Source organism: Mustela putorius, unplaced genomic scaffold (assembly GCF_011764305.1).
Source record: "Mustela putorius furo isolate JIRA1106 unplaced genomic scaffold, ASM1176430v1.1 tig00003927_pilon_pilon_pilon, whole genome shotgun sequence".
NCBI lineage: Eukaryota > Metazoa > Chordata > Mammalia > Carnivora > Mustelidae > Mustela > Mustela putorius.
In genome coordinates, this window is record NW_025422072.1 from 3027816 (window position 1) to 3053669 (window position 25854).

The following is a 25854-nucleotide window of genomic DNA, read 5'->3' on the forward strand; positions in this document are numbered from 1 at the left end:
AGTAAAGGGAAAAGGCTGGGGCTTGTGGATCACCAAAAGGGGAGAGTGACAGGAGATGGGCTCAGTAGCGTGCAGAAGCCAATTCCATAGGGCCCTGTCGTCTGTGTGACCAAGTAAGATCAGGAGCCATGAGAGGATTTCAAAGTAGGGAAGCGATGAGACAGAATTTATACTTTAACACTTAAGTTTGCAGTTGTGATTAGAATGCATTGTACAGGGGGCATGAATCAGTATTGTAAGACGTTAGGGGACTATATGGTATTCTAGACAGAGGTGATAGTGGCTTAGATTATGGTATCATCAGTCAAGATAGAAGTGTTTGAATTTGTGATATTTTCTAGAAGTAGAGCTGATAGGTTGGTAGTGGGATATAAAAAACCAGAGAATCAAGGTTGACTTGTAGATTTTTGGCTTATGAGAAGGGTAAATGGTGGACCCTTTTACTGAACTGGGTTGGACTAGGATTCAAACAGGCTAGGGGGTATATAGCCCTGAAATCAAAATGCCTATTTTGGACACATTGAATTTGTGATGGCATTATAATCATGATGCAGGAGTCCTACATTAAATTAACTTTACTTGAAACTATGCCTCCCAGATACATTTGAAAGGTACTCATCCCTCCTTTCTTCCCCCCCTTTTTTGGAGCACTGTTTAGTAAATACTGCATTAAAGTACATAATTTCTTCTATAATATGCAGCTAGGTTAAGATTTAACACCTTCTTAGACTTTTTCAACTTCTCTTCATTTCCATCATAAACATATGCAGTTGGATTTTTTAAATAGTCTCATTTTTTCAATTTAGAAACTGCTAATGCCTATTACTTTATGAGCCATCCTGCAAAGGTGACTAAGAATAGAGAATAATAAGGCTGTGTCTTGAAGCCAGGAGAATGCGGAGAGATCAGCCTGTCTTCCCATAGTGCAGTGTGCTTCCTTATACCACAATGTCACCCTGGGGACAGTTAAAGTTTCGCTTCAGCAATGTGACACATTACTAGATTTTCTGGACCCAAAATAATTAAAATTGCAAAGGTTAAATTGCTAGATTCCTGGGGTTTACTTTATCTGAACTTCCTCCTGCCATACATATAGAGTTACAATTGTGTTTACCTGTCTGCCATGTACAGAGGCCAAATTAAATTCTGATACATTTTAATGAAAATATCATGTTTCAGTCAATTTTCACATCTTTGCCAATAACTGGTGACAATATAGAATAGGTTGGAGAACAACCACTGCAAGATAAAGCCATGAATATTTTGGATAATAAACCTATCATTTTGGCAACTCTTTTGGGTTGATTATTGCTGATTGATGACGCTAACAATAGGGAGGAGCTTGGGGAGAAGAATTCTGTCCTGTGGTAGGAAGTTATCTGATTTAGTGATGGCAAATTTGGAAAGCTCAGATTTTTTTTTTTTTTTTTTTTTTTGAGTTGGAAGTTACTCAGGGAACTGGAAAGACCTCTTGATGGTATAACTGAAAAATCAAAAGCCAACCTCTTGCTTTGGGCATATGTTGGAGAGCATAAACCTGGTTCCCATTCACCATTTTAAAATATATCATAAAAGGGGAAAAATCAAAATGAAATATCATTTAAAAATTACAATTAAAAATAGAAGCAAGTTATTAAGGTAAGGTTAAGAAGAATAAAAATAAAACAGTTGGGAAGTTAAGACAAAGTTTGCATGAAAGAAGTTAAATAATAAAAGAAAGCAAGCCAAAATTAATAAAGATACAGTTTTTAAAAATTCATAAACACTGAAAGATCACCAGAACAATGGTAAAAGTATGAAATGACACAAAGTGAATACAACGCCACATAATAAGCCAGAAGGTTAAGAAGACAAATTGCAAATTAATTTAAGAACAGGTTAATGAGGTAACATTTGAGTTTCAAATTATAACATTCTTATGCAGAGACAAACAGAGACTTTTGAACCAAGGTCAGGCAAATGTTTAGCATCTTCCTGCTTACTGGCCTCACTGAAAGGGTTCCCTGCAGAGGGATTGTGGGCACATCACCCTCTCAGACTTACTGAGGAATCAAACTTTAGGTCCACAGGAGACTGAAGCCTTTTGCTCTAAGTAACAGAGATATTTGGGTCCAGCTGTATTCCTGAGGACCTATCCTTGGGTGATGTTCCTTCTTCTTAGGCTTTGTAAGAGACTATGAATATATCTGAAAAATACAACCTGACAGGATCTCTCTATTGAGGTTCTGGATTCACAGGGATTCATTTCTCAAATGCAGGACTACCGGCGAGACACAGCCCAGCCCCACAGACTGGTATGAGCCCTTATATGTGTACTTGTCCCCAGTTCAAACGAGGCAGAAGTAATCTGTATGGGCCAAGGTCAGGCCACCCCAAATGTGCCACTTTGATATGTCGATTATTTATTTATTTATTTATTTATGATTTTATTTATTTATTTATTTGACAGAGAGAGACACAGCGAGAGCAGGAACACAAGCAGGGGAAGTGGGAAGGGAAAGCAGGCTTCCTGCCAGGCAGGAAGTCTGATGTTGGGCTCCTTCTCAGGACCTTGGGATCATGACCTGAGTCGAAGGCAGAGGCTTAACCATATGAGCCACCCAGGCACCCCATGTCGATTATTTTAAATAAAAGTTACTTAAGAAACAACCAAGGCAAGAAGAATATTATGTCCCTGTCCCTTGTGTCCAGAAAGCAAGAAGCAGATCTCCTGGGAGAAAGGTACCCTCCCAGTATTAGGTGGTAAAGAGACATCCTTATCACCAGAGATAGGAAATTTAGAGCCTGGAAGGTTCTATAAAATAACTCTCATTACTGGCCCAAATTCTGTTCAGAATTTCTTATTAATTGAAGCTCCCCAAATTAAGTTTTTTTTTGTTCTGTTACTTCCTCACAGATTTATTGTTTTTGTCTAAAAAGTACAAAAACTGCCTGTCTCGGTCATTTCTTTAGGTCTCAATTTCATTACTTGGCCTCTGCACCCACGTAATAAAACTTTGAGCTTTTGATTCTTAAACGAGCTGGAAGTCTTGGAGTCTATGATTAAGACTGTCTGTAAGAAACAGAGCTCAAAAACTATCATCAGATCCTGAATTTATTTTACCTATTTCTTCCAAATCCTTTCCTTTTTTTTTTTTTTAAGATGTTATTTATTTATTTGTCAGAGAGAGAGAGAGAGAGCGCGCGTGCGCGCATGAGCAGGGGAAATGGTAGGCAGAGAGAGAAGCAGGCTCCTTGCTGAGCAGGGGACTCTATTCCAGGATCAGGAGATCATGGTGACCTGAGCTGAAGGAAGGTGCTTAATCAGCTGACCCCCCGAAGTGTCTCAGCCAAATCCTTTACTTTTTAAAGTAATACTGTCATAAAAACCTGATAAGCATCCTCCACTTTATGTTGTTTTTTTTACTTTTCAGGATTCCTTCACCTTATTTTAATCAGGTAACACTCCCCTGAGATAGTAGGGAAATGGATGCTGGCTCCGTTTTACAAATGAGAAAACTGAGGCACAGAGAAGATGAATATGTGGCTTAAGTAAATATTGATAATTAAAGATTAGGACTGAACATTAATCTGTGTCTTCCGAATTCCAGACTGCTGTGTTTGCCACTGGATCATTAAATTAAACTCATTTATATTTGTTTCAGCTTATAAATGAAAACTAATTTGTCAATAATTCTTTCCTTTCTTTTAGTCTTCAGCCTGTCACTCAATTACTACTTACCCCTATATGCTACATTATTTGTACTTTACTACACAGATTATATAAGAATAAGAACTGACAAAGCTGAAAAAAAGAGGACTGAACTTGAAGTATTGGTTCCTTCCATCTTTCAGCTAGCAGAAAAAAAAACCCAATTTTATATACTTTATATATATAATATATATGTAATGTATATTTTATATATCTATATTACTCTGAAGTAACATACTACAAAGAAAATCACTATAAACCTTGAGGCTTTGAAGTAAGAATTTAACATTTTATTTCCCTAAAGCACTTAATTTTGGAAAATGCAGTATCAATTTTATTTTGGGGATATGCATCTATATAATTTTAAGAAAGGGCCTACCTAGAAAATGTAAACAGTCCATTATGTCTAACACTTTTCTTTCTCCATGTGAATATTTAAAAAAAAATCAAAAACATTAAAAACAGAAGCAGGTGTGGTGAAAAAATAATACTGTTTTTCTGAAAATAAATTAATTAATAAAACAAAACAAAACCAAAAAAAAAAAAAAAAAAAACAGAAGCAGGGAAAATGATTAAATCACCCCAGACGGGGAATCACCATCAAGGTGACATCCAAGGAAATGGTCTGACACAACTAAATTCGGCGCTGTTAGCTTGGTACCCACAGCAAGTATATGTTATCTCCTGTTGGATCTAAAACCATCACAGAGAACATTAACAACAGACAAGGTCACTTTGAAACTGTGATAAAGTGAGATAAAATGAAACACGGTCACAGGACAACCCACAAAGTTCCAAACATTCTCTTCTCTCAGCTAGTAAGAGTGACTGTCACTTGTTCACCAATTACAGCAAGTTTCCCTCCTCCTGGATAATTCATTAAAATACCAATCATAGATCCCCACCACCACATCCAGACATTTAAATCCAGAGCAAAGCCCCACTTCCTAAAACTCTCCTTGAAGTCACCCAAAAGAAGTCTAAACCCTTAATAAGTCTTTCTAACACCCTCTTACCAAGATGTCCCAGAGTTTCTTTTTTTTTTTTTTTTTAAAGATTTTATTTATTTATTTGACAGACAGAGATCACAAGTAGGCAGAGAGGCAGGCAGAGAGAGAGAGAGGAAGAAGCAGTCTCCCCGCTGAGCAGAGAGCCCGATGCTGGACTCGATCCCAGGACCCTGAGATCATGACCTGAGCCGAAGGCAGAGGCTTAACCCTCTGAGCCACCCAGGCGCCCTGTCCCAGAGTTTCTTATATTAATTTTCCCTCAATGCAAAGAGTAAGGAATATAGCTTGTTCAACTATACGTGTCATCCCAATGGACTTTGACTTTAGGCTGCTGACATAATAATAATAATAATAATAATAATAATAATACTGATACTTATACACTGTTTGCAGTTTACCAGGTTATCTCCCTTAAAGCATCTCACATGGTCCTCCTACTGTCCTGTGAAATGGGTATGCTATTGTCCCCATTTATAGAGGGGGAATACAAGTATTAAATGGTGATACCTAAATTTAAATAAGTGTTCTCTTGTGTAAGGCCAGCTTCCACTATACCACATCAATCTATTATTAAATATACCCAGAAAATGTCCTGTAATTTTTTTGGGCAGAGGAGAACTAAAAATTTATACATGTCCATCAAGAAAATCCATTCAACAGTAATGTATTGGATACTATTAGTACAAAGTTGCACAGAGAGATAAAAAGGCAATGAAAGAGAATTTCCTTAATATACTAATTAATACCATGATGAATTTGATGTTTGATTAGGGATTGCAATGAAAATTCAGAGAAAAGAGAAAATATGGACTGCTACAAATTCTAAGTTTTATGCAATAAGAAAAACAGACCACGAGGACCACTGGACATACACATACAGACACATACCCTTCCAGAATATCACATTTAATTATTGGTATAGATAAGAAAGGAGGAAAATGGGATAACATGTTTATAGTTAGTGAATGAATTGTAGTGGATCCCTCTCGTTGCTCTGTATCTCTTGCCAATCTCCCTCCATCAACAGTGGTCCCTGTTCTTAGATATGATACACATTAGGAACTGATAACTCATCTAGGAAATACCACATTTCCTAGGAAATACCCTTTCTTTTCGTTCCTCTCTCCTTATATGGATCCCAGGCAGACAGTTTTCCCTTACCTCAAAAGAAGCGGGAGAAAGTTGGACATCGACTAAGGAAAGCACCTGATGAAAGTAGGATGCCATCTACTTTGTTGATGTCAAAATTTGCATAAATAAAATATATTTCATTATTTTTTTTATCAGCCCTATGTAGCGTCCACTTCATTAGGGTGGTTATATGTATTTCTTAAAAGTATGATGCTAGATGCTGCTTTGCTGTTCCAACGTGATTCCACCCTGAAATATCACTGACCATCACCACAAGGCACATGGTCAGAGCTTGTAAAATTGGTGAGTTGAGACCCTATTTGTTGTTTCTATTGTTTCTTCTGTTCTCCCCTGGTCTTCACTTGACAACTGGCCTAGCCAAGGGGAACCAAGTGTATAGGTCTTGGCATGTTTTCTTCATTACCGACATACTGCCTATCACAGCTTTACACCTTAAAAAGATGTCTCTGGGATCTCAGGTTGGATGGCTACAAGAAATGTAGGCTAAAATCACTGAATTCTCAAATTATCCCCACTCACTGAAGTGGAGTATTTATATGTGTTTATCAGAACTGCATTCAACTTTTCACATGTTTATGTCTGTATCCTCCAAAGAGATTACAAATTTCTTGAGATCCGGACCTATATATTCTTCTCAGTAGTGTCTTAAAACTTGTCGACACATGATGACACTTTTATATATAGTGAAGGCACCTGAATCTAGCTATAAGACAGTTATTTTTAAAGAGAATTCCAAATGTTTGCACCAAATAAATCTTACATATTTCAAAAGCATAATGTCAAAATGTTTGGTAAAGTATAAAACCTTTTTTTTTTTTTTTTTTAATTATAGCCATTAGAATTCGCTTTAGAATAGTAAGGAAATTGGGATACAACATGGTAAGAGTTTTTTATCTTTTATGATACAACTAAATTCAAGACTGGAAATAATAGTAAAAAAAAAAAAGTAAATTAATTAAGTACCTGATATATATCCAGAATGACTGCCTATAAGAGAATATGAGCTAAACCAGTTTTACAAATAATAAAGACATAAAATTCCAAAATTAAAGAAAGACCTACACAAAAGAAAGACCTAATTTTAATGGTCTGAGTGATTTCAACGACAGTGATTACTACTTCAGTGATAAAACAATTATATCAACTTAGAAAAATGAGTTTTCTTATCTGAATTCTAACAACTCAGCATCCTTATCTCCTGACCCCCAAGCATTTTACTTTTAGAAAGTTCGTGGAAAATAGACTACGCAAAACATGGTTGATAACATTTTAACTGATCAGTGCCATTTTTATCTTTATACCAATGGGGATTTGCCAAGGTAAAAGAAATAGTAAAAACTAGTATATTAAAAGAGATTCTATAGTTAGCTATTATTTTTCATTTCCCCATATTTTCTATTTTTTCACATTCCGTGGACAAATAAAAATGAATTATATTTGACTTTGTAAATGTTACAGCTCAACATTTAAAAAAACTCTAAAATTTGTATAAGCTTGCCCAAATCTTTAGAGAAAGGGCAGGGCATTATATATATATATATATATATATGTGTGTGTGTGTGTGTGTGTGTGTCTGTGTCTATGTGCTTGTCTGTATACTTATAGAGAGACAGAAATAACAGAACATAACTGACTTCATAAATAGATTTTCTGGGAGTGATTTGCAAATAAGGGATCATAATTTTAACTCCCAAATATTCACAATTACACGAATATTGAATTGTACAAGTTATAGTCATAATTCATAGAATTCATAAAATTGTAGGAGTAAATATAACTACCACATCTTTAAATGTGTATTTCTCATATAGGAACCTAAGTAGTCTTTCTCCAAAGTAAGAGGGAACAAGCTTGTGAGATGACTGTTGGTTATCTACATTTTGGAGGACTTTCAATCTCAAGATGTTTTAGATACTTAAAATTTCCAGAGAAACTAAATCATTGCTTCATGTCATAGGATATTACTTTGGGGAATTGAGAGTACAAATGGGACTGAATATAAGTTGGATAATATGTTTGGAGAATAATACCATGATCTCAGCTATGTTGCTTGCATGCAGAATGGGATAATGAAAAAGTCTCCCAAGGAGTAGATCAATGGCTATTTACATTGGTCTTTGCCATTCTAGCCTTTGCCAATCTCTTCCTCTAAAATATGCCTTGGCTAGTTTCCAGGAGATTCTGTCATTTCTATGTGTTTTTCCTCTCATAAGTTAGAAGCCTCTTGAATTGAAGATCAGTCTTTTTAAGTTTTTAAAATAATGGGTGAAGTTATAATGTAATAATAATGGGTGAAGTTATCAAGTTCAGGTAAAACAGCATTGAAACAAATATAGTCTATGAACTCTGTAGTTTTCATAATACATGAAGTTACATGTCATTTCTGAGCTAACCATCTTATGAATATAACAGTGAATCTATAAGGTCTGTTTTCCTAACAAATATCTGTCTTTTCCATACATGATCCGCGGTGAAGCCCCACTCCTTAACTGAATGTGTGTGAGACAATGACTCACAATGAGAAGGACTGCCTCTAAATCAGTCTCTCTAGTTATAGTGTCAAGGCAATAGTCAATCTTATGTCTTTGGGGCCCCTTATAATTTTTCTAGGAGGGAAAACTGAGTATGGACAAAATCTTAGTGGAAAGACTTAATATAAATTATAGAAACTGAAGAAAGGTGAGCTTTGATACTCAGTCTAGGAAATATTATAAACCACTGCATATGATAAGATCAAGTACGTGCCCAGTTTTAAGCAAGAAATAGTAAGCAAAGGACACATATTCCATTGTGACTGAAAAAAGGTTGTGTTCATGATATTTCCTATGTATACCAGGGGCCACATACAAAGGACACAAATACAAAGTTCGCCAAATGCAGAATATACTCACCTGGGCACAGAGCAATATTACAAGGCTTATGATGTGTCTCAGGTCCTTCACACGGCCTTCCTCCATACTGAGGAGGTGTGCACGACCTTGTTCTTGTTCTTTGGCCTCGACCACATGTAAATGAACATAAACTCCATGGTGACCACTCCTCCCAAACTCCATGTACTGTAATAAAGCAAAGAAGCTTCAACAACAAAAGCAGAGAGGTAAAGTCAAATATTTTTTTTCTTAACTATAATGAAAAAAATCATCAAATAGACAGTATGAAGATATTTAAAAAGCTCAGTTAACACTCCTATTTGCCAGAAGAATACAAAGGTTAATTTGAAAATTCATTAACATAATGCAATATGACGTGCACTTTTTCTGTATTTGAACAGTTATTTGTCATAAACTTTAAATGTGTTCTTTTTTTAATGGAAACACAGCTCTCTCCCTCATAGTAAAATTGCATGAGTTATTTTTTAAATACAAGTAATATAAACTTATAAGGTAGTATAGAAAACTAAATTTCTTATAACAGATATGATCTTCTGGAGTTAAGTTTGTATTTAAATATATAAGGGCCAACCTAATTCTTAACATTTCAGGACTAACGACTTCGATGCTATCAAAAAATAAAAAAAAAAATCTGAAAGTTAGTGGTATGTATTTTACATAGCGTATAAGCTTCACATTTTAGAAAATAAATGTATTTCTGCCCTTTTAAAAATGTGGGTGTTTAAAGTCACTGTCTTTGAGTAAACTCTATCTACTCTATCTTTTCAAAAACTCTTATCTACTCGCATAAGATTCTCCTCTTTGTCCTCTTTTAAAATGCGTGGCAATAATAAACAAAAGTTTCTAGAGAAAGTAAATGATCTAATTAGGATTACTCCTAACATAAGTATACATACACCAATACTTCAATTATGCCGTTAGGATGGATTCAAACTAATCAGAAATATCAACAAAATTTGTGCTCTCTCCCTAAGAACCAGTATGCATACATATTGATATGTTTTGCATAAAGTCCACTAGAGTTCAGAGTTTAGATCCCATCTTTGTCACAGGCAATTCACCAAGCTCATCCCAACTTTTAATATTTGGGATAGTAAGGAATAACACTCTGTGGATAATACACATAAAAAGAAGCTGGGAAAAATGTGCTCTTTGGCTCAAAAGCTCCTGACTTAATGTTGAACCTCTGGTCTTCATATGCTCTTAGAAGTTCATGAGCAGAAGTCTGATGGGACACCCACTAGAATGAGAAGGGAGAGTAGAAATACAGAATAAATGATGAAAAAGATTTCACTTTCTCCTCAACTTTGGTAGGGGTAAGCAGATTCCATACAAAGTGTCAGAGGAGTTATGCGTAAATATAGTCTACCTAGACTGTTTTATGTGTATGTGTGAACCAAGTTGTTACTTTAAAAACACATATATTATACCTTAATTATGAGGCACCCCATTCTATTCTATTTATGCTATTGAGTTGCCCCAGCTGGTTGTGAAAATACACTGAAATATTAAAAATTTAGCCTCGTTTGTGTAATGCTCAGTGAAAAATTCTTCAAGTTTCTGAGAAAGTTGCTAGAAAATATATTTTTAAAATATTATATAGAAAAAAAGTCAGAGAGTGAAAGAAATTAATATGTTCACATTTTTCTAAGGTTGAAAAACCGAAACCACTTGGTATCTACTGGCATAAGATTAAATAATTAATCTATATTCAACTCTAAGGAAAAAAATATGCATATACTTTTATTTACATATAGGTGTATATGATCAATGATAGCAAAATATTTTAAAAATATTATATACGAATGTATTTTGTCATATAAAACATATATCTTTAATCAATTTTTGCAAATTACCAAGATTTCTCCATTTAAAAACAAACTTTTCTTCCCCTAGAGTCTATACATCATATTGCTCGTTCTGTTAATTTTCTCCTCAATCAAATCACACTGTTCTGTGTTCGTTGAACAAAGCCTAAAAGAAAAAAAGCTGCTAAATTGGCAGATTTTTCTCTATTAATCTCAAAGAAATGTTGATTAATCTTAGTGGTTTAGTTAAATCATGAAGCTGGAGTCCTCTGAAAAGTATGTTACTCCCTACTTTTTAACACTCTATTGTTCTATGGTGAAATTTCAGAAATTTCATGAATCTTCCACATCATTTATAAAAAAAATTTTTTAAATACTTAAAGAATTATTAATAATAGTTTATTGTAGATATTATTGAATTAGTTGGAAATTATAACACATATCTTATAATTTTATAGATGCTATTCATAAGATTTATTTTAAAGAATAAAGATATTTTTATTTTAGCAACAAATTATTATATAAATTCTTTTACTTTTCAGTAAATTATGAAAATCTTTAAAGAATCTAGTTCATTTGGAAAATGTGTTTAATAAAACCAAGAAACTTTAATCAAATAAATCCATCTTTATAGTTTTCTTCTTTGCTTAGACACTAGCTATATTATCACATCCTTACTCTGTGCAATCTAAAGATGAAATGAGGATTATACAATATACAAATTATATTATTACTAGATTTTGAAATAAGAATACAAATTAGCTTATAATTTACATTGGGATGTATAAAACAACTCCTTTAAGTGGAAAGTTTTTTTTTCTTAATAAATATTTAGATATGGATACTGTGACATGTACCCCCCCCCCCAAAAATATATCAAACCATTCCTTAGCCCAAATAAACTTCTAAGGGATTAGGACACATATAGAGTAGACCAGTGGTTCTCAACCAGAGGCAATTTTGCCCTCCAGGGGACATTTAGCAATGTCCAGAGTAATTTTTGATTGTCACAGCTCAGGGGAAGGAGGGACGCTACTAGCATCCAAGAATGCTCAGGCCAGCCTCCCACAACAAAGATTTATCCATGTCAAAATGTCAATAGAACCGAGGTTGAGAAACCCTGGAAGAGATCATAAAACTGTAAGTCAGAAACCAGGACAGTTAATACATAATTTAATGTAGCTCTTTACTTTCTCAATTTACTTGTTATTTAACTCTATCATCTTCTGCTCTGAGTAATAGAAATTTTTGAAGAGGCTATAATGTCCAAGCAACAATCTGCAACAAGCTAGATGTCCTAGGATCCATGTTAGAAGTAACACATTATTATGCAATTTAATTAAGAAAACCCTTCTTTTGAAATTAGAATAATATAAGTGAAAAGCAGCTAATTTATAACACTATAGATTAGGCTTTAGTAGGTCAAATAAATACAAGCTCAAATTCTATCATTCCATATATTTTATGGAAATTGGCTTTGACATTCATTTTGTCCTTGTGTCATTTCCATTAATTAAATGCCATACACACACTTGTTGTCATAGTGTGACAACTAGGCTATTGATTTCTGAGCTAATTTTCTACTTGGGAATTTAAAGTATTATTTTAGAAAGATATTTACACTGTTTAGGTACTATTTAAGTTTTTAAAATTACTTTCAGTTACAGTTTTCATGACATACTCTATTTTTTAAAAGTACATATTTACCGGCAGGGCAAGTACCTAAACAAAATACTGAATACAAAATATTTCATAATGAGTACAATAACGATCTAAAAGATATCCTACTTCTTATAGTGAAATACTTATTCTATATTTTTAAAATAGCAAAGTTGCCAAATTAGCGTTTAATTTTAGAAAATTAAAAAGAAATAAAAAAAACTCTCCATTTTCTTCAACATCTGAGCTATAACAATGATTAAAAGACACATTTTTCTTATGGTATTATGTAACTAAATTTAGAAACTCAAACCTATAGTACATGAAGGTGAAGAGCAACTAATGATTAGTATGTATTTCTTCAGTAGCTATAATGGTAGGAGGTTTAAGAAATTGAGGAAAGTTTTACAATCAGAATATTATTCAGTTTTCTAAACGTCAGACACAGAGCGAAAGAGAGAGCACTCTGGTCCCACTACAGATGCTCTCCTTGCCCAGTGAAGGGATTAATCAGCAGTCCCTGGCAGAAAGATGGAAGTTTCCATATGTCAGCCCTACGACTGTGGATAACGAGTGGCTGGAAAGTAAGCACTGAATAGAGAATTGCAGAGAAAACTTTAGCACCCTCTCTCAGACTTCCAGTTGGGAATCCATTTACCATTAGACTCTACCCTTGTATGTTGAAGGGAACTTGATTTTTCAGAGGGATACTGAGAAGATAAAAGTATATATCAGGCACAGCTTAATTCTCTATTGACATTTTTCTCATTGCCCAGAACAGGAACTTTGATACTGTAACTAGGGGCCAGCTTTAAATATGAGACAATGTACTATACCCGCACCTAGCTGAAAATCCACAAGAGTTTACTCATGAGGTCATTTTAGGTACAAAACTGAGAAATTTGATAATTTTGAAAAACTTCATCTCATTTTTTTTCTTGCCTAACAGACCTAGAGTCTGTTTGCTCTCCCACGACTGGTTTTGTCATCTTTTTTTATTATCCTCCCCTTCCATTACCTCTGTAAGCACTTATTACCCGATTTTTTTTTTTTTCCCACTTGATGCTCCTTCTCACCTAGTTTAATTCCCACTGACTATCATGGATTTTTCTTGTGTTCACTGGAAATTTTGCTGCTTCCTGCTAATTCTGTCTTCTCTTCCCCATAGTTTTCTGCCCTGTTTAGCTTTTAATTCTACCTGAATCTGCTGCTCTGCATCTCCCAATGCCATTATAAAGGGATTTCCCATCTCATGCATCAGCTCTCCTCATTCTGCCCACCATTTCCTTTCCCTTTTGTTTCTTCCAGATTGTCTTTTCTTTTATTGTGACAAAAAAGTACATAACAGAAAACTTATCATCTAAACTATTTTAGGTATACACTTCAGTAGTGCTAAATACATTCCCATTGTTGTAAAACAGGTCTCCAGAACTTACTCATTTTGCAAATCAAAACCCTGTACCCATTTAACAACTCCTCCAGACTGTCTTTTAATGGGTTGCCCTTGCTCGTTCTGCTGCGAAATTGGGACTATCCCTGCCCTTCCCCCATGCCACCCACTCTCAAATCTTACTTTTAGCAACTGCAAAATCAGCCATCTCTGGAAATGGAAGTCATCAGAAAACTTTTACCTACAGTGTAGCAGATGAAACCCTGCTGCAGTGTCTATCCTTCTCTTGTTGCCCACCCCGTTTTGGAGGCCTCTAGTGGATGCAAGTTCAGTGTCAATTGCAATGGTCAATATGTTTTGACCATGGCCCATTCACCAAATAGTTAAACAAAAATATAAACCAGGAGATTCACAATATCATGTGCTTTGGACTTCGTGAAAGAAAGCCCAAATTCCTTTTTGTACTCATTTTTACATGAAAGTCAGTAATTCAAGGGGAGATGCCTATAACATGCATGTGGGCCTCAAATGAGAACAAAATGTTAATTTCATCTGGAAAAGCTCACCCCACCTGGGCAAGCTCCAGGGCTATGCTCTTTTTAACATTGAAGATTTTTTTTCCCCCATTAATGACTTCAAAGTTTACAATGCAGTGGGTAGCTTGGATAAGGACAGTCACCTGAATAAAATAAATTAACAGAATGTCCTTTGGTCAGGGGAACTATTTTTCTCTGATAGAACCAAGTAAGTAATTGAAAAACAGCTAACTGCTTTAAAGACTGTATCAGCTACTGCCTTAAACAATGGATACAGATCACATTTCCAGTATTCCTGCAGGTTACATTTCCTTAAATATTCAATTGGACATTTTTGCCACCTGAAACAAGGAAAGCTCTTAGAATCTTATTAGATGCAGATACAGAAATTTCAAGCATATAGTTGCCATGGGTAGGAGAGTCACTTACATAATTTCCTGACTGCTCTGAAAGCAGAAATCATCACATGTATGATAAAATTTCACCGCTGAATACGAGTTAAACTTATGCACTTTAATTAAAATATCTATACCCGGTTTATATGAACATAACAAATCTTTCCAAATGCGTAGCATGACACAATTCAATAACATCCACAGTTGTAGTTGCTGCTAACACTACCTGGACAGAGGGCAGTGTTATTGCAAACCCTTGATTCTCTTAATGGGCCGCTGCAGTGTGTCCCGTAAGGTGATACACAAGTTCTGGTTCGCACCTGCGACCCTTGACCACAAGTAACTGAGCATGTGCTCCACTGGGACCACTCTTCCACACCAGATTCACCTGTGTGCAAGACAACAAATAAACATGAAATACCGCTTTGAATATTCATCTACTAAACATCATACCAAACTGACATTATGACATGCATGAATAGTTTAAATGTAAAAATATGACATCACATCAAAAGGTACAAGAACACATCTCAGAGAAAAATATTATAAAGGGAGATACATATGACACTGATGCAAGGTCCAAGTTTGTTATAACCTTGTTAGCAAAACTGCTCTTCACAAAACCACTGTGCTACACACACTAGGGGACCAGTCAGCATTTTTCAACAACGATTGCTGAAGGGATCATCTTCAAGCCAATCTAAGGCTTTGTCCTTTGGGTGGGAGAGGAAGCAAAATGTATTGCTAAATGTACTCTGGCTTCAGGGAGCGGGAACATATTGACGTATTCTTCCCTAATCCTTCACTGCAAGCAGCCTCCTTTCTAATGCTGGATGAGGTGGGAGTTTGGGCATATCTAATTTTTATTGTGTTAAACACAGACATTTATAATTTATTTCTAATGAAATTCTTACTTTTTCATCCTATGACAGCTATTTATTTTGTGATCATTTGTTTAGAAACCTGCTGCTCACAATTTTCCTGATGATGTAGAGGAGTGAGTTTTACTCAAAAGGAAGAAAAATTTCTCTATGGTTTCTATTAATGTAATCAAAATAGGGCCCTAGAAAGCCAATTGAATTTCTGAATTGATTAATTTTCTTGGAGTAAGCATCACACTAAAATTACATCTAGTTTCTATTATTAGCCAAGTCATGTCCAAAAAAGACTTAAAGTCAAGAATTCCTAAGACCATCGCAATAGATTTCTGATTCTGTTGACATCAGATTCGGGATAGATTTTTAACACTGATTTGAAAACTTGCAGTTGTTTTTTCCCAAATACAAAATTGGGGCATTTACCTGCTGGCAGGGAAGGACTTAACGTTAGTTATTTCGTTGTGGGAAAGGTATGCAGGTGAAGTGTTTCTGAATACTTTGTATCACTGACTATAAAACCAAGGAACAGTTTATATTTTATAAGTTCTGCTTAGAATTTGCCTTCGAGTTATCATTCAAAAAATAGAATATGATAATTTATTTGTCCATGTCTTTTTTTCTTTGGAAAGGTTAGTGGATGACATAGAAATTACTTGCAGTGCTGCTCAGGACAGCTGGTCCATAGACTGGTACTCCAGGACAGAAGGAGGCTGGACCAGAATGTAAACTCAACTTGCTGATTTCTTCACTGAGAATTTTTTTCCAAACAGACAAACAAAAAAGTTAGCTGAAATAAAACATGTGCTTGATTAAGTAGTTGAATTTACATTCCGGTCTAAGCCTCTTATCTCCTCAGGGTTCCGGGAAAACGAGTTCACCTATAAGCATAGGTTCACCAACTACAATTTGGGTAGTACCATTATAAAGATTCGCTCTTATATTGATCGGTGTTATGCACCTAGAGGCATAGATAATAAGGCATTTATGATTAGATACATATCATAAGGGCACAGACAGTGGCAACTGGGATGATGAATTACATCAAATAGGACTTTTTTTAGTGTTGGATCAGTGTTTGTCCTGAAAGTCCTCTATAGATGACCCTGATTATTTTAGTCTTTTTTGTCTTCACCAATTTATACTTAACTACTTCATAATAATGGATGATCATTTGAATAATATTTAAAGGCAGGCCTCATAATTTGTTCTTTTACATTAAAGAATACTCTAAAAATTAAAAATCATTATTCTGGAACCCAATAATATGGAAATGGTTAAAAAATATCCACACATATATGTATATATGAACAAAAATATTTAGGGATGAAGAATTTAAGAGTAAAGTTAAGAAAAATATAATGCAAATCTTTTTCTTTTGATATTTCAACCTGTGTTGTGATGAGAGTAAGTGAAGTAGAAATATTATGTTGTATGTTATTAATTAAGAGCTAGAAAACCTTGAACAATGTGAACTCTATAAGTAAAATGATAAAGGTTATGCATAAAATTGTTGTATTTTTTCACAAAAGCAGTCTTTCTCTTACCCTGCCTTGTTATGATGGCATTAAAATGTTTTTATTAAATGGATCAATGAATCAGGATGAAGATCCATTTTTAAATGTATTTCTGTACAAATATTTGAAAATCTGGGTTGCTTCTGCGCATATATTATAAATTAGCCTTCTTCACTCGCTCAAATTGATGGTTCATTTTCTTGATCAAAAACAAAATAAATAAATGAATAAAATACATATTGGCTTTCACACTGTGAATCAAAATTTGTCATTCAAATACCAGCCTACCTACCAAAATGACCTCATTAGATTTCAGATGGTATAGTTTCAAGTGTAACATTCCCACTAACTAGTTGTGATTTCCACGCTGACACTTCTTCATTCCAAAAAGTGTGAAGACTGTTCTGGTCCAGCAGTTTGGGTAACTATGAGAAATACCTCATATACTTTATAAGAAAGATATGTATATTTTTAAAAACTCACTAACATTAAAATAGCTAAGTATAATACAAAGTGTACTGTTTTTAATATGTATGTCTTTGGTGATAGCACAAACTACTCTGGTTCCTTAGCTTGTAACAGAGAAGGCACATGAAACACGGTATGGAACACTGAAGAATCTAAGGCACTATTAAGGCTCTTTATCCTGACATGAAACAGGAAAGAGGACTGGAAAAGCACTGTAAATGAAGTCAGAGGACCTGTGTCGGATGCGAAGCTACTGAATATTAGTTCTGTGACCTGGAGGAAGTCACTTTATTTCTCTGAACCTCTCAACAAATTGGGTAATACATCTACCTCAAAATGCACATGTGAGGATTAAATGAGACAATATATGACTGCATTTTAAATTACAAAAAATTGATATAAATTTATGCTAGTATGTTAAAATCATTAAATTAGAAAACATATTTTAATTTTATATTTCTGTTTTAGATAACATGCTATCCTTTACTAATATAGGCTATTTTCCCCACTGGAATACAGGAGCACTTTCCTAAACATGTTTATAAGATCATTTGATGACTATGATGTTAAAAAGCACAAGTGCAATTAAATTATCTTAACCCATCTTTTGTTATTTAATTTGGATGTCTATATCAAATACCTGCATTTTATCACTTCATTTCATTTTTTACCATAAATATAAACTGTGTTCTAGGCTATTGGAGATAGCCTATTCAGTTATATTTAAACTAGCTTACCTCAATTATTGGACTAACCAAAATGATTAAGTTATTTTGGTAAAGTAACATTATTTTACCAAATGTTACTCTTTTAAAAACAATTTCCACACATGTTATTTTTTATAGAAAATTTGCTTTTAAGACACAGGATTTACTAATCATATTGGTTGAAGAGGCCAGGTTATTCATTTTGAGAAGTAATTCTTAATTATAAAAGTTTATAGATTTTGCATCATTTTCCCTCATGACTAATATAAAATATATATTCTAATGTCTTCCTCATTTAATTTTACCTCTATTGCATTTTTCGTCATTCTCACATTAATGTTAACAAATATTATCATTGTTTATTTGGAACACCAGTTTCCTGGTTTGAAAGACCAACAGGAAAATTTTATAAGTAAACCTTGACTTTTATAAGATTTTATTACTTACTGCACTTATTCAGACTAACTACCTTAACACCTAAAGAAAGTATACTTTTAGAAAGTATTGAAGGGAAAAAAACAGCCTCTCTCTGTTTAGTTGCTTAGTGTCACATTACATATTTTAAAAATTATTTAAAATCATTCAGTTTCCCAGTCTTCTATCAGTATTGTAGTAATTTAAATTTAAAATAATATTATATGTGTTTTTATATTTACCTAAACTATATTTGCTTTAAAATAAAATAAGTATTTATTATGAATCAATCCAAGACTGGATTTTTCAGAACTTTAATTTTTCATTGCCTTTTCTAAAGTATTATTAACAATATAAGGAAATGGTTTTAATGCTCCTCATGGATATATTTAATAAATATTTCATCTACTCTACCAAATCATGTGTTATTATATTTTAGATACAAAACAATGTTTGAAAAAACAAGTAAATGAAAAGATAAGATAGTAATTTCTCATTAAGAAAACATCATATTCCTTGTGATTTGAAACTGCAAAAAAGGTTTTGGCTGAGAACTGAATTCTCTTGGTTTATGTCACAGGCAAAAACTGAATTTATATAAAAGCTCCTGGCCAAACTGCACAATATTTATGCATCAACTAATTTTACCATATTATTGGGAATTTAAAAATGTGGCTCACCATTTCACTCCGAAATGACCCTATTTTTAATAAATTTCAGCAAGCCAGTGACTCCCACCTCTTGTGCAAAAAGGAAGAACATCTATAATCTTGCAGAAATGCCCCTGTGAGATGGCACCAGGAAGAGGCTGAGTCATCAGCCCATGCCCTATGCCTTTAGTTGGAGTCTAATACTCCCCAATCTCTGGTCAGTGCTTGAGACTTCTTGCTCCGTGAAAGGGAGAAAAATACATTTAATAATTTTAAAATTTACCTGACCCTCGCAATGCACTTTTGGGCTTGTTCGAGCAAATACTAAAAATATGTCACCTTTCGTTAAGTAAGAAGCTGCAGCAAAAGCAATCCAGATAAGCAAGTTTTCTTCATTTCTGGGTCTAGCTGCAACATATATATATGCTAAAAATATGTCCTTAAGGTAGAACTTATTGTAAATGTTCTTTCTGTTCTGAAGAATTCTTTGACCTACTTACAACTAATGTGTTAAATTCTACTACTCACCCATTACCAAGAGCACAATCCATTAAGAATATTTGCATTTTTAAGTTGTAGATTCAAATTTAATGTTCATAATAAATAGCATAAGAACATATAACTAAAGGAAATATTCTTCAAGAGAATTTCATCAAATCAGTCATCATCATGTCAAAAGCTGGTCAAGTATTGGAAACTTCAGTATTAATGGTAAAACAGATCATCCAGATTAGAATGTATAAAACTTTATAAAGACATAGATAAAACTGTTAGTTTGCAATTTCCTGAAATAAAATGACAGCTAAAAATGTTCACAACACAGTTTAAATACATTTTCATCTAAGAATGTACTACATGCAATGTAAACAGATGGAATCACAGCCCATTTATTATGATGAACCAACATATGAATGCATTTAATTGTGCTATATATATATATTTTTCCCCCCAAGGGAGGTATTTGAAACTAATCTGATTAGTTTAGGATTAAAAATTTTACAAACCAGAAAGTGATTTTTGTTGATATTTAATTGTTTAGAATGTATTTATGGCTTACTAATAAAGACTATCAATTTTTTATTATTAAGCTTATACAGCAAAACTCTCTTTTCAAATAAAAAAATAAATTCTGAAAAAAGTTTCTAATTTCCATACCTTTTAACATTTAATATTTATATGATGCATGACATTTGAAAAAATGTCACTCGACATCTATTGCTAAGTTAAATTTCATCATTTAAAGTCCTATTTAAAATTCTAGTTCTGAAAAGTCCTATAATAACCAATTATTGATGAAATAACTGTTGACTTTCTTTAAAAGTTTAAGGATACATGTTAAGAAGTTAATTGACATGAGTAAATAATAATATGTAAATCCTAAATGTCCCATACTGAAAACAGCGTAAATCTTACACATTTTTTTGGTGCGCTTTTCAACTCAAAGCTACTTCATTTATGGACTTTAACTGGTGACGAAAAAAAAAATGGTTCAAAAAAATATCAGCTCCAAAAACTGACAAATGTGCAGCAAAAGATTATGAAAACATGCAGTGGTTTCATTAAATTAACAACAATAAATAGAAAAATGTAACTAACGTATTACCAGTTTGTGCCATAAATTTAGCAGCATCAGCTTGTTCCTGAGGGACCCTTTTTTCATGAACAGATCGAGGTCGCTGACTTTTAATTGTATGATCTCCCATCATTCCAAATTCTAAAGACAGAATAAAGGTATATGAAAGCTTGTGTGTAGACATTTCTCACAAATTACATTACTGTCTCATGCAATGTTCCTACATATACCTAGAAATTACTGATTAAATTTACAGTTTTAAATTTTCGAGGTTGATCTACTTGGAATATTTCTAAACTCAAGTAAAAAAAAAATCTATAAACAAGAGCAAGGTTTCAAGAAACAGTAACAGTTGATAGAATAACATCAGGTTTTAAATCAGCTTAATTAACAAATAGTGTACGCTTTTCTGAATGTTTCCAAGCAATTCATCAGAAAAAATACAACCACAGTGTTAACTGTTGTTTTTCAGAGAGAGAATCCTGACTGCATAATACCCCCTTGCTCTCTGAGTAGTAACCACCGCCCACCCCCACCCTGAGGTTTTCAACACTTAATCTTGAGGAATGAATGAATAATCCTGTAACCTGGCTTTCCAAAGGTAAACAAACATTCACTTAATGGAGTATTTGTCCAAAGATGGAGTTGATCTTACTGTCCTTTGAAAGCTCATAGATACTGAAGTGATTCTAATTCTCTCCTGCCCTATGTCCAAACAGTTGCTCATCCCTTTTCTAACCACATGTAAGAGAGTGTTTTCTCTTTTAAAAGTTCTGTTTAAAAAAGGAATGGCTCCGGGTTTCTGTTATTTCATCCTTTAATGTTCTACCTCCTATGAAAGACAAAAATATCTGGGCCTAACTCAGTGACAATGGGGAAGGGGAAAAAATAAGCTGAACGAAAAACAGACTCCATGTAATAGATTTTTGAAAAATTCATATGCTTGGAATTCTGCAAGAGTTCCATGCTTCTGACACTGTTGCTATAAAGCAGTGCTGTTTTAATAAGACAAAAGCCAAATTTATGGGATAGGGTGTGAGGAAGGGGATTCATGAGGGGCAGGCTATCACACTGTTTCTCTTACATCAAGGCAATTGCTGGGCCCTTAAGACCAGGACTTGGATACAAGACAAAGATGATTGAGTCAAACATGTTCTAATGATAGTACAGATATATCGCCAGAACCAACTCAATATTTGGGAATGTATAATTCTACCTTTTCCAATTAATCTTTAAGCTTCTTCTAAAACAATACAACGTACTTTGTGCAATTGAGCAGTGTGTTTTGTAGGCACTAAGTCTACCCACATTTTTATTTTACGTAAGGAGGAAAGACGATAGCACACATTTTTGTCCATCCTGGTGAGTTCTCACATAAAAATTAAAGTGTGGCACCTGACAGATTGATTTGTCAGAAATTCTTTCCAGATATTCTACCCAAGAGAACATCCCAAGAGACATCTGAGAAGACCAAATGTGTGTTTGTTTTTGTCAGTTTAGATAAAATCCAAGGCAGGAAATGGAAATTTTCATAAAATGTCAGTTGGCTTAATCTTGTAAAATCCATCATTATTTTCCATTGCCACCAACATCCTGTCATTCCATTCATTTATGTATGCTGCCTAAACTATGTTTCATTATGCTAATAAGAAGCATCCGATAATCACATATCATTAAACAATTTTGGAAATTGACTGCTTAGAAAGTTTATATCTAGACTCTTATATACTACTCAGTATTTTAAAATATTATATATAACTGAAAATTTTGGGAATCTGAAACAGCAAAAGAAATTCAGTAGTAATTTTTATTAACATTATGTTTTTCCTTCAGTCCTCTTGAATTTATCATTTAAATTGTGTTTGTGTGCATGTCTACCCCTTAGAACATTTAAGTCAGAGTACATGTATGCATAAATAAGTTGCAGGTTTTAATGGTCACATTAACAAAGCTTTGGCACTGGGAGGGAAAAGAATATTCAAAAAAATATTTTTTCTATGCCTACAACATTTTTTTTCTGCTGCTGCTGCTTTTTTTTTTTTCCTTACAACTTCTTTTAGTAAGTAACTTTATTACCTGTTCTAAAGAAGACAATTCTTCAAGTCAATGACAGTGTGAAAATGGCCTATAATCTGTTTTCTAAGAATAGGTTATTTATTCGTATGAGGACTATAATCTTGAAATTTACAGGTCCAAGTATGTTGGTAGGCACTGCTGAAATAATTTTAAGAGTGTCATATTAAATTTTTAATGATTTCTGAAGTTTAAACACAAGTAAAGTACTTCTCTTAAAAGCAGATATTAGCATCTCTGTGAACTATTTCATATTATTAGCTGGAATGTGGTTTAAATCTCTCAAACAGGTATGATACAAATTAAATTTCAGTATTCTTCACTGGAGTCACTTCTACTCAATTCTACTCATCATCAAAAATCAATGTTATGTGAACATTAGTAGCTGCTACTTAATACTGGGATACTTAACACTCGGTTACAGTATTTAAGAAGAAATTCTTTAATCATCTATTACCTTGATTATGTATTTTTGTATAACTGAACGTTTCAAATGAAAATTTTGATTATTTCTGTCAATATAATTCATCTGGAAAACTACTTTTAAAACATGAGAACTAATAGGATGGCTTGATATAACTAAATTCCCTGTAAGGCAGAAGACATGCATTTATTTCTTTTTCTCAGGTGGAAAAACAACACTATGGTGGTATTTTTTTAAAGTTCCAGACCTATTGTTTCTGACCTAAAACAATCTCAATTTGTAAGTGAATCATGTAAACGATTATCTAACCAAGTGAATTTCTTTTGCTAATGTTTATGTGCCAAGTGTTTGAAAAAAAAAATACATCTTTGTTTTAGGGTTGTTGTCAATGGTAAGATTTAATAACAAATGTTTTGGTTCCATCCATATGTCACAATGAGATATTTTCAAAACATGAGTGCTCCTTTCATGATGATTTGATTTTCTTTTCTTCTAGTGAAAATAAAGGCCAGCTGGATCATCCAAACTTAGAAAAAAACAAGGTATTAGTTTTGCTATCATTTTCTTATGTGGTGAATGTGGGTTGAGGTAAACCTTAAGCATATCATGCTCTCTGGATAATAAGTCTTTCATGGGTTGTTGATTTATACTCATATGATTCTGAGTTGGCAAAGATAATATACTACATTAGTTACACAAGGAAAATAGCATAACCAAATAAAAAGATGATCTGTTTTGTGTAAGCAATGAAAAGCAAGTTATGAGATCAAATGAAGGAATGTGCAGCATAATATTGTGTATGTAAATACAGTACATGGCTTATGAAAATACAGGGTTATTTCCTATATATTTATGTTGATGGTATCAATGAAGTGGTGGGTAAATAACTGTATGCATGTATAAAACTCAAATGACTGCCGATGACTTTCATATTTAGGCACATTTTTCTCATACAATCTTTCAATGTGCGTCTTAATAAAAAACCAGTAGTCTCTGGAAGTAAGACTTACTCAAAGCTACATGAAAGAAAGGTTTCGAAAACTTGCTTTCTTAAGAATAGTTTTATATCTTCTCTTCCCCCAGCCAGAAATATATAAGAGGATCATTAAGAAACAAATAGACTTGAAAACTGACTCTTGACAGTCAGTAGTTAGTTGTGAAGTTTTTGTCTGGAAATCAAGGGTTATAATAACATGAAATCACAGTCATCAATAAATGAAAGCATACACACATCCATTTGCTATTTTACCAAGTGTTTACTTTTCAATGTGCAGGCAAGTGGTGCATCAGATTATCTGATAAGTTATTACTGCAATCTGTTTTGCGATATAAATACTAATTTTACTTGTTAACTGACTTTCCTTGGAATTTCCATAGAAACCACCCTAGCCTGGCCATGACTGCTTCTCAACAATTTCTCAAAGTTATGACTTACTTACATTCTATCATCAACTCGCACTACTCTTTGTCTTGGAAATGGTTAAACCACTGCACCGTTTCTGTTATCTTTCTCTGTATGAAATACCCATTTTTCTATCCATGCCTGCAGTAAAACACCTCCTCATGTCCCACTCCCTGAATTATCAACCAGTCATAATCAGGCTGTCTTTCTAAATTTCTATTTCATAATAATGGACTTTCATTTTAATTTTCAGATTGTTTTATTACTTGTACTAGATTATAAACTTCTTTGAGAAAGAAATATGCCTTATGAGTTTTAAAATCACTTCCTGCTTTGTACCTAGCTGAGATTCATTATTTATGTATTTTATAAATATTGTTCATGTTAAGAGTTGCTTCTCCAAAATGCAACTTTCTAGATTCCCAGAACCCTTTCTTAAACTTGCTTGGTGAACAGTTTGATGGGGAAAAATAATAAAATTTTTAGTTAAGTACTTGAAAGGTAGTCAAGTATGATCACGATGCTCGACATTTCTTTATCCATTAAATATATTTAGATTATTATCTAAATAATTGCAATATTACCTTTTTTAAAAAAGAAACTTAAATCTCACTAACCTAAAAAAAGTTTAATGCCTTAACAACAAAGCTTAATTTTTGTCAGTAAACATTTAGTAATTACTTACATGTTAGGCACTAAAGTTACAAAAATAAATGAAAAATAGTCTCCGCTATTCTGAAGTTCATAGTCCATGGAAATCCAAACATTTGGTATATATAATATTATTTATTTTAATCAAAATATGAAGCTCTACTCAAAACCCAGTTTTCATGTCAATTTTCTAAATATCACCCTTAACTAGAATGGCTTGCTAATGTGTCTCAAAGAGAAAATAAAACTTTTCAGCCATGCATCTGGACATTTGAAGTGACATTCATTCGTCATAGTATGACAAGTAAGGATATTGAATGTATAACTGGTTGGCACAAGAAATATTCTATCATCTGGCTGGATTATGGTGGTATAGACAAATAAAGTCTGTTAAGAAGCAACCAGACATTTTTATAAAATAAGATTATTATATTTAAAGCACTCTAAGTTTGTATTTTGTCAGAAGCATGACTTACTAAATGTGTTCATTCATTTTTACACTTTTTGCAAATGGAGTTGTCACAATTGTTTTGTATCCACATTTTTGGTGCCTATCATAGCTGGGAGG

At 33.5% G+C, this 25854-nt stretch overlaps 1 protein-coding gene across 4 annotated transcripts in view; it reads right to left on the reverse strand.

Moving 5' to 3' along the window:
- ADGRB3 (adhesion G protein-coupled receptor B3) overlaps positions 1-25854 on the reverse strand; it is a 726064-nt gene that overhangs the window by 422942 nt on the left and 277268 nt on the right. For 3 of the 4 annotated variants that reach the window (XM_045069381.1, XM_045069382.1, XM_004769290.3), the window contains 3 exons: positions 20767-20877; positions 14759-14920; positions 8745-8909 (listed from right to left, as the gene is read on the reverse strand). In XM_045069381.1, the coding sequence (XP_044925316.1) occupies positions 8745-8909; positions 14759-14920; positions 20767-20877 (438 nt within the window). Of the gene's footprint in view, positions 1-8744; positions 8910-14758; positions 14921-20766; positions 20878-25854 lie in introns of those variants that run through there. The other variant, XM_045069383.1, reaches the window with a different exon arrangement.